The 16,329-nt window shown below is 40.0% G+C and overlaps 1 protein-coding gene across 1 annotated transcript in view; it reads left to right on the top strand.

Moving 5' to 3' along the window:
- The first annotated feature begins 2,212 nt into the window (after positions 1–2,212).
- Positions 2,213–16,329, top strand: part of LOC134079129 (uncharacterized) — a 28,170-nt gene continuing 14,053 nt past the window's right edge. The window contains exons 1-10 of the mRNA XM_062535347.1: positions 2,213–2,349; positions 2,641–2,772; positions 2,944–3,034; positions 7,614–7,670; positions 7,841–7,874; positions 11,685–11,883; positions 14,202–14,354; positions 14,630–14,843; positions 14,939–15,043; positions 15,791–15,909. Coding sequence (XP_062391331.1) covers positions 2,683–2,772; positions 2,944–3,034; positions 7,614–7,670; positions 7,841–7,874; positions 11,685–11,883; positions 14,202–14,354; positions 14,630–14,843; positions 14,939–15,043; positions 15,791–15,909 — 1,062 coding nt within the window. The 5' untranslated portion in view covers positions 2,213–2,349; positions 2,641–2,682. The remainder of the gene's footprint in view (positions 2,350–2,640; positions 2,773–2,943; positions 3,035–7,613; positions 7,671–7,840; positions 7,875–11,684; positions 11,884–14,201; positions 14,355–14,629; positions 14,844–14,938; positions 15,044–15,790; positions 15,910–16,329) is intronic.

Genomic DNA, 16,329 nt, shown 5'->3' with positions numbered 1-16,329 from the left:
TCGCACACAAGGAAATGAATGAGCAAGAGCAGAGGGATTCCTTTGTTTAAGAATGTTATGATTTGATGTGCTGTGGCATCAGATTTCAGGGGGGTATCTTGCGCATGTTCGGTGGGACACAAGATGGCAGGGATGATAAGATGAATCCTTATCTTTATTTTCATTGCACTTGGGGGGCAGGTGTTGAATGTCGAGCTGTAGTCTGTGCATGAGGGTGGCATGTATGAGGTGGCAAAAGTATTTTTGCTGTTCACACATATGCAAATAGATGGTGTATAGGCCTACCTTGTAAAACACATCAAAGTCATTGACCTTTACTTGTAGACATATTGCTCAACAAACTCCTGACCAATGATTTAAGCGGCTGTTTGGATGTTTGTACTGTATATTGCACTATGTTTTTTATTTCATGGTTATGATTGGGTGAAGAGCTCTACAGTAGTTTCAATATGTGAAGTTGTCTTTTGTAATCTTTAGTATTATATGGGTGGTGGGCTGTTTTATGTTGAATGGAAATTACCATGAGACATCAGTTGGCAATGATTCTTGTAGTGCATTTTTTATGAATTTGTTCCTGGTTCTTTTCTCTGGGCAGCTATAGGCTAGCTTCAAGATTTGCTTAATGCATCAACATGGAAGGTGGCTGCCTGATAACCTGAGTGAAAGGCCCTCGAGGACTGTCCTGTTGGGGATGTTTTTGTTAATAATTTGTGATTTGTTAGATTTTGATTATGGCAGAAAATAGGCTATTGTAGATTGCCCACTGTGTGAAATCCCCTATAGCATGAGGAATATAACATCTCTCCAGTGTATATTTGAAATCAGTCATCTGTGTTTTACCTTTGTATTGTGTATACTCGCATCAACACTTCATTGGCGTGTCTTTGGTTCCTGCCTCTTATTTTCGTCTCTAAAAACAGGATCCAGTGACTGAATGAATGCCAACATGTCAGTTGTGGTTTGCAGCTCAGGGAAAACAGGCACAGACACTGAAGCCCTTTTCAATCTATTTTACCAACAGCGGAACTAATAAAATGGCATAAGCTAGGCTACCAAACTTAAAAAAAAAAACTTTATACAGAAGTGTCGTTACCTTTTATTTATATTAACAACTAGCTAATGCAATCCCATTTAAAGTTAGTTCCACTGATCCCATTTATATTCAGGCTGTCCTCAGTCATCTCCACAACAACACAAAATAAACATCAGACATTTTTGAAAATAGCTCACAGTTGGGCTGTTTTTAGGATCCAGTTATAGTTGTTAGTATCCTTGTCATTCAAGCAGAGAGAAATGCTGCTGCTGAACTCCATAAAATAACAAATAAACATGTCAGAACATAACACACATCAGCCTGTAAAAAAAACTCACTGTCAATCAGCTGTACCTGCGCTCACATGACACAACGTGAAAAAGTCGCAACAGGCCCTGACATGCACAGCTTAGGGAGAGAGAAATGTGATACCAGAGCACAATATCAAGTCATATCATGCATTCTTAGTCGCGCTGCTTTTTTGCATTTGTTATCTTGTGAGGATGTTTAACGCTCCTGTCAATACCTCTCCTGTGTCAATTAGACTGAAGCTGTTAAAAATCCTTTATTGGACTATCGGGGTCTTCAACTTCATTCCCGGTCATGATGATGACTATTTGTCCAGAGCAGACCCCTGCTGTGTGGCGGTGTGATTTAGCTTCTCCCATACAAATCTATGCAGCTCAGGTAGGAAACACTTACTTCTGCTGTTTATATGTGTTATTTTCTGAATAGGCACCTCAGCTGGCATTTCATCACTACTATCTTTATGCTTGTGAACATTGTGAGGCACAATTATCACTGTTGTATAGCTTTCTATCTGAACAGCCAACTCAGCAATTTCCTCGCTACTATCAAACATGTTTCTGTTTGAACAGTATTGTGGCACAATTGAGCTGACCAACATATACAAACTCATTTCTTGATATGTATCAACCAGCTGACTGTGTATGATATTGTAAATGGTTTTGGTTATGGTCGTCACAGACTCAGACACATTGAGTCCTTGCTTGTAATCATTGCCTCCCTCAGGACTGCTTTTGAGAGGACCAACTGGGGGTCTTTGACCATCAGGACCTGGAGGTGTTCACAGACAGTGCTCTGTGCCACATTAAGAACTGCATAGACACTGTCACAGTGCACAAACACATCCCAATCAGAGGCCCTGGATGACACAGGGGTCCAGCAACTAGGAGAGGAAGGAGGTGCGGGAGGTGCGGCAGGTCCAGCAACAAAGACAGGGAGGCATCAGAGAGGCGAAGGCAGACTACAGGAGGAGGATAGAGGACCACCTGAACAGTAACAACAGCAGACAGGTGTGGCAAGGAGTTCAGCGACTGGCATCTGTCTCTTCTTTTAAACATCAACCTACCAGGGACTGCAGATGGAAAATAGTCTTTGACTAAATCTGTTGTTCCAACAGACATTGGGACATGTTGATTAATGTACATTGTCCCTCTCTTAAATAAATAAATAAATAAATAAATAAATATCAGCTGTCTGGAATCTTCACAAAGATCTTCAACCAGTCCCTGGCACAGCTCATTGTTCCACCCTGCCATGCCCAAAACGGCAAAGCTTAACTGAATTTATATGTCTGTCCTTAGGCAAAGCATGGCAATATCAACTGCCCCAACTCATTCACATGAATGGGCCTGCTCATCTGTGAACTTGAGCTCCTGGAGTATGTGGGTGTGTCAGAGCCTGTTATCAGCGTTTGTATCAAGAGCAGAAAAACAGTGAGTGAATGAAAACAAGTGGAAATGAGGCCTTCACAGCCTCACAGACATGTTTAACTATCCCACTCCGCCCTCCCACTGTCAACCACCATTTCTGTATTCCCGTAACTGAACTCCAAACCACAACTTCCATGTTGGCATTTGTTCAGTAACTGCATCCTTTTTTTTCAGACAAAACATATTTATGAGAACAGGAACCGAAGACATGCCAATGAAGTGTTGATTGCCAGCACAACAACACACAGAATTCTCCAGCACAAAGGTAAGATAAGGATAACTGACATCATTAACATAAAGGCCTCAATGGAAAGAAAATAGGAATGTGTTAAAATAATAGCAGCTTGAGTGAAATCCCATTAAAATTATATAATTATGTATCTTGAGCAATTTCTTTCAAATATATTGATTGATAATGACATTCTCATTGTTAAAGGGAAGTTACAGAGTTAATCCGAGGAGCTTTTAGCTTGACGTGTTTGTTTGAATTAGCAACACAATGGTTTATTGCGCATTGCAGAGTTAATTGGAGGAGCTTCTAGCTTGACATGTTTGTTTGATTTAGCAACAAAATGGTTTATTGCGCATTGCAGTATGCACATACACCACATTAAATCCTTGTCTTATCTTTCCTGTATACTTTGCAATACTTTTGTTTATCTGTAAACACTATGGGCTCTATTATCAGGATCAAATGGGCATTGTCACTAGTCACTCACGTAAGTTTCTTTGGGGGCGGTCCTAGCGCAAAAGGCCATAATGACTGCGTGAAAAGTGAACATTGCGCTCGGCGCAAAGTGAAAAGGGGTTGTCTTAATTTAGTTAATTAGTCGTGGGTGTCTTTTGGGCGTAGCATGCAATAAACCAATTAGATTTCACGCTCTCATTCCCTTTATAAGCCTGGCGCATTGTTCAATGGTCTGTTGGTATTATCATGGTGGAGTTACCTGGGCGTCTACTCCAGAAGAGACCGACTTGCTCGTGCGTGAGGCATGGGTGGCGCGTAATGGAGGCTTGGGAAGGCTAAGCCTTCCCAACTTTTATGCTGGGAAATTGTGAAAATAATGTACATGATGTGTGAATATTATTTTCTAACACGGATAGTTCCGGTCCTTGATGATGATTGGCTGAATCGCGTTCGATGCTGTTATAAAATCCAACACAAACATACACCTTGACCGCATTTCGTTAATGCACTACCACAACTTGCACACACGTTAAAGTGGCTGCGTCTCGATGTTGCATGGCAACCATTCATATTGGCGGAAGAATGATTATCTATGAACACATCGTTACATTTGTCGTTGCTGTGCCTTTGTTTCATGAAATCAGATCGACATATTACCGGTTTAGAAAAGCAAGCTTATGACTTAAATAGATGATTTCAGAATGAACGCAGTAGCCAGAAGCCAGTTCTCACTATTGATCATTATCATTATTACATTTCCCTTGTGTGTGTGTGTGTGTGTGTGTGTATTCACACCAAATTGGCATGCCATACCGTACCCACCCAATATGCACAGCATCCCATTAGCTGCCTGACATCAGGCTATTTACAATTTTCTATTTTAAGAAAAAGTCAGTCAACACGTTATCAAAATTAACTTAATGCGCTATTGAGCTATATCCACGCGCAAATTTCGTCTGAACAGGAGAGATTACGCACGCAGGCGCGCAACTAGGCTACTTGTTGTTTTCTTTTACTCCGCTATCAGCACACAATGTGAAGCTAATTCACTAACTCAATAGCCTACTCATCATGGATATCGCAAGTTCTTTAAACAAACAAAACAGAAAGGATGGAAGATGGAGGCAGCTAGAGGAGTTATTCCAGATGCAAGGTAGACAGTTGTCAGAACGCTACAGCTGTTTAATGCAAGACGTTAAAGGTACCAGAACAAAACTAAAGGTAACTTAGCCATAGGGCTGTGTAATGTTGTCTAAATGAGCAGGTCAGTGTTAGACGTTATTGTTGTATTGCATGTGGTTGTTGTTATGCTATGTATGCAACTTTTTGCTGACCAATACACGAACCTAAAACCGAGAAACGGACAAATATTATTTAATTATATTCCAATATTATTTAATTATATTCCGGCTGCACGCTCCTGCTGATGAAAGAAGTAGGGTGTGTGCGCGCACGGTGCAGTCTTCCATATCCCCAAGCCTCAGGCGCTCATAAAATAGCCTTTCAGCTATGCGCGAGTGATTTCCGACTAGGTTTTTCCTGGTCAGTGGCGCACTTACTTTCTGCATCCATATATTAGCGACTGGCGAGCTTTGCGCCGGACCACACCTCTTCTCTTCACTGACACGCCCGTTAGGGCGCAATATCATCTCCTATTTAGAGAACGTACATTTGCGCTGGAAAAATGAAGGATGCGCTCGCAGAGAATAGTAATTATAGGTCGCGCAAGTGGCGAAAGCTCATTGCCCGGTTGGCAAAATAGGGCCCTATGGATACTATCACCAAAGTGGAAGGCTATTTTGAACTTTGTCAGTGGTTTGAAAATAGCGATTTATTTTGATGTGTACAGTACATGCCTGCACAAAAGGAAATTAGTCACTTGCACATACAGTATGTCATTGCAAAGACCATGTTCTAGTTGTGCAGGTTTATTATGATAAACACACTGGGAAATTAAAAGTTAGGCTTCATACTTATGACAGAAACATTTTCAACCTTCATCCAGTCTGATGTTGCATGTGGTTATTGGTTGTTGTTCAGTTTTGACCTGGCCTTAAGTGATATGTGTTGAAAATCAGTCACAAACTCTTTCTTCGATTAGCAATGTTTCAATTGTCCTAATCTAATGATGTAGAAAACAGAGATTTGACTGGGTGCCTCTCAACATCTCTCCTCGATCATCGATGTTCGATCCTAGAGGGGCGTTCCCACTGATCTAACTAAAACTGGATAGACTATCCCATTGTTGCCGCCCCATCATTCTTTATGTAGATCAGTGAGGATCGAGGCCTGAGGAGGGAGGGAGGATGTTTAAAAGCCGAATGAGAGGCACCTTATAACTGCTCTTCCAAGAGATCACCTGATTGTAATTCAGCTGATTGTGTGTGATGTCTTGCTGGCTCTGTAGCAGCTATTAGGCGTGTACAAGTTCAACCCCAACTGACCTCTTGCAGCAGCGAGATCTGCCGGTGACAGCAGGGGCGGGGATACAAACGCTGCTATGAAGTTGGACACTCCCTACTTTCCGTAGTCTAGACGTGACCACGTGACGAAACATGAGGCACGGACCTTTGTGGATATGAAGAGGCATCTAAACACCTGCACATACGTCAGGGATGTAAAAGCCAATTAGGGCAAAGTCCTGACGTCATGAAGGCAAGGTCTAGGCTCCGCAGTACCTAGAGAGCTGCTGCGCTGCTGCTCAGCAGCCGCCTTGCCCCGCCTTGCTCCGCCTTGCTCCCGCGATAAGTTGAGGCCATGTGATATCGACTGCAGAGCCGTAAACACGCCCATCTAGACCATCGTGGACATATTTTTAACCACGTGCATCTTGTGCTGCGCAGTTCTGCGCAGCGCTGCTCGATGCTGAACCATCACAAACTCACCTATTATATGCAGGCAGGATGTGGTTGTGCCAATCCACAGGCTTCTGTAGCATCTCACAGCAGGGGAAGATCACACATACATTTTTAGTGCCACTCAGCAATTGATGAACCAAAATATAAGAACAACTTGATTTACCGCAAAGCAGTCTCTGCGCAAAAATAAAGGCTCGTCAATTTCTTATTCTTATAATGTTATAGTTGGGGTAAGGATTAGTTCTCACTATTCCTTTGGGAATATCCTTTATGACGAGACAGTCCAGCCTCTTTTAGTTTGTTCTTTAAACTGCACAGACTAATCCTTATCCCATGTAAGGTGGCCATCATGTCAACTATGACATTAGAAGAATGGCCTCGGTTGAAGTAGTAAATTAACTAAAGAATAGCAGCGTCTTCATACATTTTAACAACAACTACCAAGAGGGAAAGTTTGATATAGCCTACACTACTGTAGATCACACTTTGGTTTATTGTACCTACCCTTTCTGTAAAAATGTACATTTCTTTCAAAACTTGTACAGTAAATTTGTTCACTCATTGTACATTTCTTTAAAAAATTGTACATTTGTTTTTAATCTTGTAAATAAGCAATTACCTCCGCCAAGGAGGTTATGTTTTCATTGGGGTTTGTTTGTTTCGTGTGGATTTGATGTGTTTTATGTGCCTCTGTGTGGATGTTCACTTGTGAGTGTGTGTGGTTAATGGGATGTGTGTGTGTGTGTGTGTGTGTGTGTGTGTGTGTGTGTGTGGGTGTGGGTAATGGGATGTGTGTGTGTGTGTGTGTGTGTGTGTGTGTGTGTGTGTGTGTGTGTGTGTGTGTGTGTGCATGCATGCGTGCGTGTACGTGTTCATGTGTGTGTGCATGCAGGTGTGTGTGTGTATGTGCATGCAGGTGTGTGTGTGTATGTGCGTGTGTATGCCTGTCTGTTTACTCTGAGTGTCTTTGTGTGCGTGTGTGTGTGTGTGTGTGTGTGTGTGTGTGTGTGTGTGAGTGTGTGCGTACCTGTCTGTCTGTATGTGTGTGTGTGTGTGTGTGTAAAACTGTAAAACTGTAAAAATTAGCATGGATTCAGAGGATGTCACAATGATCCTAAACTTCCAGTTCCACTTCGTGCAGTTTTGAGCATGTCAGCCAGAGATTTCTGTAATTAAATTTTTGCTTATGCATTTGCTCATTCATTCAAAGTGTATTAGCCTTTAAGTTTAAGTCTTAGGATCACAAATGAAACAAAAAACTGTCCTTAACCAGATTATCTAATTTCATATACCGCCAGGCATGGGAAGATCACAATCTAAGGAGCATCCTCCTCCTTCTCCTCCCTCCTCTCCACGTAAGGGCACTCTTCCTGTTAAATCACCACCACCCCTTACATTTAGGATTTATTCTTCCAACATTGTGTGCAGATTACGATTTCCTGGTTTTATTCCAAAGGCATGAAACACAATAGTTTTAGTCATTCATTAGTCATTTTCATATGTTTAATTTTCATTTGTTTCATAGTGCTGCAAAAACCCTGGAGGGAACTGGAGTGGAAGTGAGTTTACTTTCAAAGATTCAGATTAACTTACAAACCAGCAAGAACAACTTACACTGTCCTAACTGAGTGTTTCTCAAGTGTCTCAGGTTGATTCCTTTTTTTTTTAAATTAGATTGATTAAATAATGATGTGTGTGTGTGTGTGTGTGAGTGTGGCCTATTTTGTTTTGTTTGTATTAAATGGTATAGTTGATGAAAGACATGATGTAACTGAGGTGCATCTTTAATGGCTTCATGTTTACAATTGTAGATGAATGTTCCGGTGCTGCCTGAGCCTTTACTGTATGTCAACAATGAATGAAAATGAGCTTATTATCAATTTGTGCGAGTAGGCTATGCTACACACATTTCCCCCTAAACATACAGGCAATGAGCAGCCTTGAATGAATAGTTTTTTAATGTATCAGACAATACTAGGCTACTCAAGACTGCTAGTAGACTATAATTTTCAAGACAATTAGGGCAGGATTTGGGATTCGGGACAACTGCTTGTCATAACTGGTCTGAATTTTTCGGGACATCTGCTCACCCTACTCCAGTGATAAGAAAATTCAAGTTTGCAGTGATTACAAATCACTTTGCCTCTCGGTGCCTTATCGGTGTTTATTGATTGATGAGTTAACGTGATTATAACCCGTTAACTTGCCAAGCCCTAATTTTTAAACCTTTTCGGTAACACTTTACAGTACCCTCCAGAATTATTGGCACCCTTGGTAAAAGTTGACTAAAAATAGGTATAAAAATAATCTTTAGGTGATTTATTGTACTCCCACAATGAAAACAATGTGGAAAAATATACCCTGCAAGGCAAGCAAATTTATTCTGAGAAAAAGGAAAATCTCATAAAGAAATAAATATTTTTAACAAAAACAGCTTGCTCACAATTATTGGCACCCCTGAAACATATTACGTACAACATTTAACAGGAGCATTTTCCTATGTAAATGCAACGTTTTAAAGTAAATCAGAGTGTCTGTGAACTTTCAGAAGTAGTTCATGACGTTCTTTTTCACTATGGTATGAAAATGAAGTCACTCAGAGGCTAAATCCTCTAGTCATTTTTCAACATTGGAGAGACAAGAGAATACACTAAATTGAAATAAAAAGAAACTGTGTTGACATTTGTAAGTAAGAGAATGTCTATGGAAACTAGGTATTTTGTTGAAAATGCCTATATTTCCAGTTAAAATGATGAATAAAAGGTTCTAATCATCTGGAAATGTGGCAAACATGCTTGGACAAAGACCCATGGCTATTTTGCTCCCACGCACAGTATGGAGGATGGTATGATAGGCAAAAAAATCCATAAGAACCACTGTTGAGAGTTACAGACAAAGCTATCATCTTGGGGTCACCAAGTCCCCCCAAAAAATCTTCAAAAGTGACCTCACTGCTAATAGATTATTTATACAGCATGTCAGGTTAAAGCCAGTAGAGTCATTTAATGAACAATGTAAATGGCAGGAATTACTGAATGGTACCATGACATGTCTGGGAGTGTGGTCTATTGTCAGATGAAAATAAAAGTATGCTCTTTTGCTAAAAACACTTAAGGTGTCTTTGGCATACATAGAAGAATGACTATACTAAAAAGAACCCCATGCCTAATCAGAATTATGGTGGAGGGGCTGTGCTATTGTGGGGCTGTTTTAATTCCCAAAGGCCTTGGGAACCTAATTAAGGTGCATGGCATCATGAACACCAAGAAAAACCTGAACATTTTCAAAGGAAATCAAACAATCTCTGCCAAGGCCCTAAAGGTTGGTCATGATTGGATCATTCATCAGGTCAATGAACCAAAACAAATGCACAGATCAAAACAAATATGGTTTACTGAACACAAAATCAAGCTTCAGACATTGCCATAGCAGTCCCCTGATCTAAACTCCATAGAAAAACAGTGGGATGAGTCAACGAGAAGAATGCACAAGTGTGGACCTAGCAATCTGGACGATCTGGGGAGGTTTTGTAAAGATGAATGGTCTTAAATCCCTTACTTTGTATTCTCAATCTTAATGGGGTGTCAGAGAAGAATATTACATGCTGTTTTATTGACAAAGGGAGGTTTAAGAAGGTATTACAAGTAGGGGTGCCAATAATTGTGAGTGACGTGTTTTTATTAAAAACATTTATTTATTTATGAGATTTTCCTTTTTCTCAGAATAAATTTGCTTCCCTTGCAGGGTGTATTTTCCCTCATTGAGTTCATTGTGGGAGTACAATAAATCACCTAAAGATTATTTTTTAGACCTATTTTTAGTCAACTTTTACCAAGGGTGCCAATAATTCTGGAGGGTACTGTATATTAAGACACACATATTCACCATTAGTTAGCTGCTTACTAACATGTCTATTAGTAGCATATTAGCCATTTGTTAGTCATTATAAGTCACTAATTAATAGCTTATTCTGCAAGACCTTATTCTACCCTTATTAGACCCTTAATTAAGAATTTCTCCTATGTAAGCTCCTAATTACCCCTTATTCATAGTTATTAGATAAGTTGTTCCATATGAATTATGACCTTAATATGCATGCCTCAGTATGGGGCTTGTAAGGTGGTAGTACCACAAGAACAGTTATTCACCCCTAATAATACTTATCAAAGATGGTCTATTTGAATGGAATTAAACACTAAACCACCAGTGCAATAGTGTACCAATAGTGTACAAATAACTCATAATTAAGTCTTTGTAATGCCAAATATGTTCCCTATTCTAAAGTTGGGTCATTGTTCACATCTAATTCACAATTAATTTGGCACTTATTAACCCCCATGTGTTCCCTAAACTAAAGTTGCCTCCTATTCACACTTATTGACTGTATTACAGCACGCAGTAGGCTACACAACAAGCAGACAGCCAAGTTGGCACAAATAAAAAGAATATCTCTTTCATAATGAATAGGAGATAGTGAGAAAGGCAAACCTGGATGCATGTGTATGCTAACTTTCTTGGCTCCTGAGTGATCAAAAGTCTCAACCTCAAAACATTTTTTTTAAAGTATAGGGTCACATGGTAAAAAAGACATCCGGTGTGAATCAATCTATAGCTCTGCTGTTTGAGGTCACAGACTCAGAATGAGAAAATTTGATTTAACAAAGACCTATAGTTAACAGGCAGCTAACACTAACAGAACGGGGCATAGAGACTCGCTTTCAGTTTGATTTACCTATGCCCCATTCAGTTAGTGTTAGTTGTGGGTTTGCTATTTGGTCTACTGTATGTTGTATCAAATTTTCTGTTCTTTCCCCTACGGACAGCACTTTACTCTTCCCTACTGACCTCAAACAGCAGAGCTAATTGTGAATTAATTGTGAACAAAGATCCAACTTTAGAATAGGGAACATATTTGGCATTACAAAGACTTTTAGTTATTTGTACACTATTAGAACTTGTGGTTTAGTGTCTAGTTCAATTTAAGTATTATTAGGGGTGAATAACTGTTCTTGTGGTACTACCACCTTACAAGCTCCATACTGAGCCATGCATATTTAAGTCATAATTCATATGCAACAACTTACTTAATAACTATGAATAAGGGGTAATTAGGAGTTTACATAGGGGGAATTCTTAATTAAGAGTCTAGTAAGGGTAGAATAAGGTCTTGCAGAATAAGGTATTAATAAGTGACTTATAATGACTAACAAATGGCTAATATGCTACTAATACATATGTTAGTAAGCAGCTAACTAATGGTGAATATGTGTGTCTTAATATAAAGTGTTACCACATTTTCTGTTGAAATAGCGTACTGACTGAGACGTCATGTAACATACAGTAATGAATTAAAATGTTTAAATGCACAGCAAAAGGGATGAGCTGATAGACCATTTAAGAAGATTTCAGATCAGCAACCCAGATGTGAAGCATCTCCGTATCCTGGTCTATGGTCCAGTGGGAGCAGGGAAGTCCAGCTTCATCAACTCCATCGACTCCATCTTCCAGGGCCGGATGACCAGTGGAGCCATAGCTGAAGCATGTGCTGGACACAGCTTCACAAGGATCGTGAGTGATGTTCATGATATTTCATTTAAAGGAACACTTCACTGTTTTTTCATATTAAACTATGTTATTTCCTTTATATTACTAAGACGAGTGCACTTTCAGTTTCCCTTTGGAGTGAGGATATTACTAACTTCATCTCTATTTGGATCCTAATGAATGAACTGGGCTAGCTAAGTGCTATCAAAGCGCCAGAGCCAGTGAGTGCACACATTGAAATGTGAGAGGTATGTATCAACTCGTCTTAGTTAAGGGAATAACGTAGTTTAATATGAAAGAAAAAACGGTGAAGTGTTCCTTTAATGTGTCAAGTCTAGAATATGGGAAAAGTTCATTTAAATAGGGGTAACATGTTACGTAATTATAGAAATCATACTTTTAACACTTGGAGGTCCGGGCCTTTTCAGGCACTTTGAGGCAGTCAGGAAGTTTTTTATCTAACTAAAAACATCCATGCAAAAGTGGCACATATGGTTACATTCTGATTATATGGGAGTAAAGTGGATGTAATGAAATTACTTTTTATTATAATTCAGTGTAAACACAACTATTTAAAAACGATTTTCAAAGGTTAAAGGTCAAAGGTAAAAAAAGACACTATAGATATATCGAGCTAAGACTTTTGAAGTTTGAACCTTGAAAACAACGGTGTTGGCTCCATATAAGTAAAAAGAACATTCAAAAATGTTATGCAGATTTACTACAAATTGGAAAAAAGTCAGGCTAAATGGGTCACTTAGTGAGTGTCTCTTCAAATGCAAATTAAGTTGAATGGGCATTTTGAATGGGCCTGCTGCAGGTGAGAGGACTGAAATCCTAGGATTTTCTTTTATTGTTTTAGTGGCATTGATACATTCTCTTTTAAACATATATATTTGAAAACTAGTTGATTAAAAGTTTCAAATGGTGTCACTTATATGTTTCTAGGACAAAAACTAGCAGAGATTGAGATGTGTGTTTGGAACAGTTTTTCAAATCCCCAGGGGGGGATTTATGTCTCTTTTCGACTGCCAAACTAGTCCGATTCTACACGGTACGGTACAGTGCGGCTCTACACGGCACAGCACGGTACCAGTACTATTTGCCTTTCCACCTAAACCGTGACCTGGAAGTGGGTGGAGTCGGCGGGGTTCCCACTGACGTGACGTCGGTTTCAGGCCACTAGAAGTTGTCACGCCACAGTCAGTTAAAAGTGAACACAACTGTGGAAACTTTCTCTCTTAATAAGCAGTAACCGCATACAAACACAATTGTGATTCTAATGTTACTGTCTAAAATCATCCATGATACCAATGAATCATTATATAGGACACGGAATGAATAATTTAATTAGTCTGTGAACCGAGCTGGCTAGAACTAGCTCGCGAACGCTAGCTTAAAAAGCTAACAAGTGAATGGCATAATGGCAATACAGCAATGTGCTACCAGGTTACTAACAGTTGAGGGACTTTGCTTAAACTGAATATACTGTTGCAAGTTCACTTGCGTATAAACTACCCATTTTAACTAACGTCACTATAATGTTATTCAGGTAATTGTCACTTCAGAGACATTACACTTCTCCGTTTAAAATGTTACCTTAGCTAGGAGGCTAGCTAGCTCGCTAGTAACCAGACAGTAACTGGCAGCAGAATTGTCTGATATTAAGTTATTTTCTTAACAAATCCATGCACTGACAATTACACTAGGCGACCATGTTAGGACACCGCACACAGTCGTTAAAACGATCGACCATCTGTGCAACAAACTGCGTCCAGCTAGGTCTCATTCTAACTGCAGTTCAAATGGCATGCTAATCGCGATTAGCATTTCGCTGCTAGTTGGTTTTAACTTTGCAGAGCTGTTTTAATACTGATTGCAAGGCAGTGAAAGGTAGGCTAATTAAATGCATGGTCCTAGCGGAATGAGTGGAGAGTGTCCTGTGTTACTATTATCGTTTATCGCAACTCATTGAGCTAGCAGTCAAGCACTGCATAGATAAAACTGGTGGCTCTGGTCAAGATCCCCGAGCTTCCTTGCGCATAACGTAATTTATCTGACCAATCAGTGGACAGCACTGTTCACGTGACATTTTAGTATCGACTAGTCCCGAGTAGACCCACCTCTGAGAAGGTACTAAAAATAGTAACTGCTCCACCCGCTAATCCGCAGTCGAAATGCTCCCAAACAAGGTAGAGTCGCACCGAGCCGTACCGTACCGTTACGAAAATGCCCAGTTGAAAGACGCTATTAGACTCCAGAGGGTTAAATGTAGCTAAAGTATTTGTGGATGTTATTGTGAATTGGTTTAAATTAATGATAATGTTTATTATACGTTTAAGTATAAGACCCACAAAATCAAAGATGGAGAATATGGATCCCATTTACCATTCGTCATCAGTGATGTTATGGGTCTGGAAAGAGGAGATTCTGAAGGGGTGCAAACAAAAGACCTCACAAAGATCTTGAAGGGTCACACCAAAGAAGGTTATGTGGTAATACACACACACTCGCACACACACTCGCACACACACACACACACACACGCACACACACACGCACACACACACGCACACACACACACACACACACACACACACACACACACACACACACACACACACACACACACACACACACACACACACACACACACACACACACACACACACATGCCATAACTACAGAAGAAGGGACAAAACATACTAATGACTTAAGTGAATGACAAAGAATCAGTAATACCAGATGTCGCTCTCTTGTCCACCTTCAGTTCTATCCACCACCACGTCTACCGGAGAAGGACAAAGATTACAACAAAGCTCCAGGTCTGAGTGACAGGATTCACTGTCTGGTCAGCGTCATTCCTGCAGACACCCTCCTCTGGTGTGCTGACAGCAGTAAAATTTCTGACCATGCCATGCGGGAAAAGGATGAAGCCTTCATCCAAAAGATGAAAGATGTCAGAGCATATGCCAGCATGATTGGCAAGTGTTACACAACAGACAATCAGCTTTTATCAAACATCAGTTTAATTTCTTATAAAATTTCTTATAAAATGTCTTATATATTTTTGTTTCAGGCATCCCTCAAATTGCCATCCTGTCAAAAGTGGATGAGGCATGTCCTGAGGTCCAGAATGACATTAAGATGATCTACAGAAGCAAAATCATCCGGGAGAAGGTTTGTATATCTTTCACAATTAAGTCAGCACAGCTAACACTGGCCTTATACCATGCAATTTTCAAGCAATTTCACAGTTGGAGACTGAATTCAGAATGAAATCGTTTTACGGGAGTCACAGCATGCTTCCTTTATCTAGCTAATTTAATCTAAGGTTGCAATCCTAGCAGTCAGACCAAGTCAGCCGTTTTCTAATCTTGGCATTACGACAATATATATAATAGACCTACAAGTCTAACCAGGGTGAGACCCCATTTATCTCCCATTAATGTCTTATCAATCGCTTGTCATGATAATAACAAAAAAGCCCACCAATACTGTATACACAAAAAAAGTTAACTAATTGTGAATTGTATGCCCACAGCTGAACCACAAGCGCAGTTGAATGTTAACTGATTGCGACATTAAAAATAAGCAGTTTAGCGATCATACATGATAATGAGATCTCAACAAGGCTCTCCCAGGCTGACAAACTACGCTCTAATGCAGCCTGGGAGAATGCTTTATAAGGGGCAGTGATACAAGTTCACAAGAGCTGAGATGCCAAAACTCTTCTTTGCACTCAGACCAGAACCGTTCACAAACAAGGTCATCTGTAATTGACACTATTTCCTGAACTTTCTTTCTTTTTGTAGTGCTTAACAATGCTGTGTGTGTGTGTGTGTGTGTGTGTGTGTGTGTGTGTATGTATTTCTTAAGATTAAACTTTGTAGTTTTAATGTGGGAGTTCCCCAATACTGCATCTTCCCAGTGAAGAACTACCATGAGGAGAATCGTCTGAACGATGATATGGATGTGCTGCTGCTGTCTGCATTGAAAGAGATCCTGAACTTCGCCAATGACCATGTGGCAGAGATGAAAAGAGAAGAGGTCTGAAAATCCCATTAGAAAATTACTACCATCACTTTATGATGTCTTCCAACGTCATGCTTTTAAAAACATTGTTCTGTCTTGTTCTGATACTCTGTGTTCTATACATTATTCCACTTATTTTAGGGCTTCTTGCCAAAATGAGAAAATAAACTCCTCCATAGTTGCAACTAGCTTTGTTCACCTTAATTGGTTAATCTGCCAACCCGGGTATCAAAACACCAGCTGTGTGATAAATGATGAAATGATGAGCTCCATATTGCCACCTACAGGCCATTGGAAGGAATGACACACAGGAGCCTATGACAAGAACACAGAGCAAACGTCAGCAGTAAGAGTAGATGTGATGGACCGACTAGCAGGTGAACTATAAATAGCTGTGTCAGGTAGCTAGCATTGCTACAACTAAAATGCTGAGCT

The sequence above is a fragment of the Sardina pilchardus genome, chromosome 1 (assembly GCF_963854185.1).
Source record: "Sardina pilchardus chromosome 1, fSarPil1.1, whole genome shotgun sequence".
Taxonomy (NCBI): Eukaryota; Metazoa; Chordata; class Actinopteri; order Clupeiformes; family Clupeidae; genus Sardina; species Sardina pilchardus.
This window is presented reverse-complemented; position numbering and strand designations above follow the sequence as displayed.